Genomic DNA, 5,009 nt, shown 5'->3' with positions numbered 1-5,009 from the left:
AATGAAAACATATTTCTTTTTTTTTTTTTATGAAGCTAATTCTTAGGTACTCAGCTATGAACTACAGTTTCTCTATCATTCTCTGAAAGTTTGGAAATTCATGTCTTCTTCCAAAATTCCTTTTGATTGAGTGATACTTATCAAAATAAGGTGAGTAAAAGGACACTTGTTTTAAAGTGCCCATTCTTGGGAGGGTGGGAATGTGTGTACATCACAGTACTTAATATATATAAGAATATCAGAAAGCATTTCATTTCAGGAACACTTTTCTAGACTTTGAAAATACTAGTTTGGTGGCAATAGAATGCAAGCAGATTACTCTTGGTAATTAATCTCTCTCAGGCTTTCACTTAAACCAACAGTGTGTGATGAAGATGATCTATGGTTCAAATAAGCTGGAATGAACATGTGATTGGAGATATAAAGGAGGTGTCAAAAGGAATAAAGGCTGGCACTTCATTAAACGCACTTTAAGCATCCAGGGATAAACGGACCCCTGTGCGGTAAAACAGCGATGAAAAAGTCATTGGAAGTAGAAGATGCAAAGTCATGGATCCAAGAACTAACAGGACTGAAGTCCTGTGAAAATGACATGGTGAAGCTTACAAATCTAGGAAAGAATTGTAAAGCTCAAATATGCACCATGTGTGTATTTTATTGATTAAGACACTGCTGTGGTATCTCTAGGGAACTATTTAAAGAGCTTAAGGAGGAGCTGCACTGGTCACCATCACAAACAAAACTAGTCTATGAGGTGAGTAATATGAACAAAATTCCAAATAATACAAATTTAATAAAATTGTTGAAAGTATACTTGAATCATTAAGGTTAGATAAAATTAACTGTGGAAGAATTCATGGAGGCTCAAATCTGAAGTTACTCCTTAAAAAATGGAGTTATGTTCCATGACAGAAAAATCTAAAAGGTGAGTATAATCATATTAAATGACTAGACATGAAGGATTTTGGTGGACAACTATTTAATAATGTGAGTAGATCATAATTTTAGATTACTCATTTTAACTAATTAACTCATATCATGCTTTTACTTCAGATCCCATCTAAAACATACTCTTTACCTGAAAAAGAACTTAGACAAACTTGTGTTCCTAACATAGTGCACTCATACCACATCTTGAGTAATGTCAAGGTCAAATAAGGTGTAGTAGACACATTCATTCAGGAAACATCTCCAGACTACAGATGTTTTCTTTGGAATTTTGAGACTCTGAAATCGTTTTATTATCTCACTACCACATTTGAGTAATTAATTGCTTTTTGATCTTTAGAACCTCCCTAATTATTAGAAGGCAATCATTCACGGAATGATCAATTACATCCTAAATGAATGATTAGCAATATCCTAAAATATGGATACCAAAATTTCCTTTCTCATAAGTTCTAGGGAGGAGTCCTAAATGATGTAACGTGTGCAAAATCCTTCTTGGAGTTTTCAGCACACAGGGCTTATTAAGGATTAGTTAGAACTATTACTATTTTATTGTTATTTGTGCACTTCTGACCTAGGGATGTGTAATCAAAGAGCAACATTCACATTTTAGTCATGAGTAATTTGTTTTCTTTTGCTTTTAGTTTTTATTCTAATTCCAGTTAGTTAACATACAATGTGATACTAGTTTCAGGTGTACCATAGAGTGATTCAAAGCTCCCATCCAACATCTGGTGCTCATCACAAATGCATGCCTCCTATCCCCCAAGAAATAGACTCAACTGTAGAGAACAAACTTATCGTTATTAGAGGGGAGTTGGACAAAGGAATGGGATAAGTGTGTGATGGGGATTAAGGAGGACATGTGATGAGTACCTGTCTGTGACATCTGTCACCCTCTTGATTGCCAGGGTCGATTAGGATGATCTGGCTAGCTAGGCAGGTGGCCCCTTCCTCCCTCACTACTCCATGTGTGTCCCTCCCAAAACTGTGCACTCAGAGAATGACCTTCCCCAAAAGAACAGGACCGTTCTTTGGTCAAAGCTATATGAGTAGCTCACTTCCCCGACTAGAACCCCCAAACAAAAACTGTGTAACACCTCACAAGATGGCTTTGAGGATTTAATGAAATATAGAATGTGAAAACTGTACTTTGTAACCATACAAACATAATGTTTGTTACTCTTAAACCACAAACTCACTAGTGACATAAGTCAGAATTTGTCACTGGATGCATCATAACCATAATCATGATCTATCTTATCTTGCAAAAAGAATTATAGATATAACGAAACACAATTTGCCACTAAAGGAAAGAACAGTATAAATTTTTTAAAAAATGGTTCTCTAGTTAATCTTTCCAAAACACTACTTTACTCAGCTAGTTGATTTTCTTGTTACAATGTGCTTCTTATCTTTAAAAAAAAAAAAAAAAGGGAACACTACTCCAAAAGCTAATGATATACTGTATGGTGACTAACACACACAAAAAAATATTACTGTGAAAAGAAAGAAAAACAAAAGGAATATGTAAAATAGTTTGTGAAAATGTGTGAGTCTCTGGTCCTGACTGAATTGGAATATCAGCTTTCCTCCGGACACCAGTTCTCTGGAGTTAAAAGCTGTATTTGTAGCTATTTACAATCAAGTGGACCACTAATAACTGTGCAAACTCCTATAAAAATAAAATCAAAAGTCCACTTAATAAAGGAAAATCACTACCAGATAGTAAATTAAGTTTTAATGGAAAAATCAAGTGCCCGATTTAAAGGAAATACTTATACAAGAAAATACACATCCCCAAATAAATTCTTCAGCATGGGAAACATATGTCATGGCTCAGCTCTCAGTTCATACTTCAGGAACCTGACATTTCTTGCTCACTTCCAAAATACCAAAATGGACTTGTACAAAATCTACCTTCTTACTCTCTGTAGAGATGATAAAACTATTCAACTGACTACTTGAGTTTGGACATGCTGTCACGATGGTATTACAGCTCGTGTTCTCCTTCTTGTGAGTCAGCTACCTCAAGAACTCCACTGCTCATAATATTTCAGGAATACCTTGCATCAGTGTCCCTGGGGCCCCATCTCACATCCACTCTATCAGACACCAAGAAACAGAAATTGATAAATTGCATTTTAACAATCTCCTCATATGATTTTTATGCAAGCAAGCAAAGTTTGAAAATCATTACTTGGGAGTTTCTAAAACAAAAGATGCTTCCACTTTCCATTTAATCCTCTTTGTAACACAAGGAGATCATGATTGTCATGCTTTTATACATTGAGTTTCAGCATGGTCAGGCTATTTTTCTAAAGTCACCAGCTCCGTTTTGTAGTGTCAGGAGGGAAAGTAAGTCACCTGGTGTCAGATTCCTTTTATTATTTCCCTCACAAGATTCTGTAGCCCATCCTCTGTCAGTGGATGACACATACAAATCTCCTAACTCTTCCTATCTTTTCTGCCACTTCTCTGCTGTAGGTGAAACAAGGTAAGGACTGGTGCAATGAACAACAGCCATCCTGGAGAGTTTATTCTACTAGGTTTCTCAGACCGTCCTTGGATGGAGCCTCCTCTCTTTGCTGTTCTTCTTATAACATACCCCATGGCCATGGTTGGAAATGTAGCCATTATTCTAGTGTCTAGGTTAGATGCCCGTCTGCACAGCCCCATGTATTTCTTCCTCACAAACCTCTCCTTCCTAGACATGTGCTACATCACAAGCATTGTCCCTCAGATGCTTTTTAACCTGGGAAGTGCTAGGAAGACAATCAGCTATACTGGCTGTGCGGCTCAGCTTTATTTCTTTCACTTAATGGGGGGCACAGAATGTCTGATTTTGGCTATCATGTCTTTTGATCGCTATGTGGCTATCTGCAAGCCTTTGCACTACACCCTCATCATGAACCCACGTGTCTGTATCCTGTTGATATCCACTGTGTGGCTGACTGGACTCACCTATGCTGTCTCAGAGGCCACTGCTACCTTACAGTTACCACTGTGTGGCCTCAATAAATTGGATCACTTGGTGTGTGAGATTCCTGTTCTGATAAAGGCTGCCTGTGGAGAAAAGGCTGCTAATGAGCTCACACTCTCTGTGGTGTGTATTTTTATGTTAGCTGTTCCTCTGTGCTTAATTCTTGCTTCCTATGCTTGTATTGGACATGCTGTATTTAAAGTTAAGTCTTCTGAGGGAAGGAGGAAGGCCTTTGGGACATGTTCCTCCCACCTCATTGTAGTTTTCTTGTTTTATGGTCCAGCCATTAGCATGTACCTTCAGCCCCCCTCTTCCATCTCAAAGGACCAGCCCAAGTTCATGGCACTCTTCTATGGAGTGGTGACACCTGCACTGAACCCTTTTATCTACACCCTGAGGAATAAGGATGTAAAGGGGGCATTAGTCAACCTAGTGAGGGGCGTATTCACTTCCAAGTGATGGCTAGGAAATAAATGGAAAGTATTTAAAACTACAATAGGTTTATAGGGTTTTCTCTAATAATTCACTCTTGTGTCCTATTTCCCCAAGTTTTATATGCGATATTCATGTGCTGCATTTGATACAGTCATGTTAGGCAACAATGATGCTTGGCTATATGCACCACTAAGCACACTATGTTTGTGAAAATGTAGTGAAAGTAGTTCTACACTGTACTCTAAAATACTAATTTTACTAAGTAATAAAATATGTAATAATAAAAATTAAAATATAAACCCATTAGTTCAAACTATTCATTATAAAATAGTACTGCAACCCCACATCTGTGCACTTTGTATCATTATGTCACTTGAGAAGTATTTTTCACTGGTCTCTGTCACGGTAGCTCATGTCTCAGTGGGCAGCTGGGCTAAGCTATGCATTCCCTGTTGGGCACCCCACCCTTCAGAACAACTGCAAGCCTTCTAAGTTTATCAATTCAATTATGGAGACAATGTTGCTTTTTTTTTAACAGTTCAAAAAGATCTTTATTCTTTATTACTATTTTCTCTTAAGTTATATTAGTCATGATGCAGTACATCATTATTAGTTTTTGATGTAGTGTTCCAAGATTCATTAC

The 5,009-nt window shown here is 37.3% G+C and overlaps 1 protein-coding gene across 1 annotated transcript; it reads left to right on the top strand.

The window, feature by feature from the left end:
• Nucleotides 1–3,460: 3,460 nt before the first annotated feature.
• Nucleotides 3,461–4,390, top strand: LOC116587873 (olfactory receptor 2B6-like). The gene has a single exon (XM_032338389.1). The coding sequence runs from the start codon at nt 3,461–3,463 to the stop codon at nt 4,388–4,390; it is 930 nt and encodes a 309-aa protein (XP_032194280.1).
• The last annotated feature ends 619 nt before the right edge of the window (nt 4,391–5,009 follow it).

This window comes from Mustela erminea, chromosome 4 (genome assembly GCF_009829155.1).
Source record: "Mustela erminea isolate mMusErm1 chromosome 4, mMusErm1.Pri, whole genome shotgun sequence".
Lineage (NCBI taxonomy): Eukaryota > Metazoa > Chordata > Mammalia > Carnivora > Mustelidae > Mustela > Mustela erminea.
Note: the sequence above shows the minus strand (reverse complement) of the source record. Positions and strands in the feature narration are given on the sequence as shown.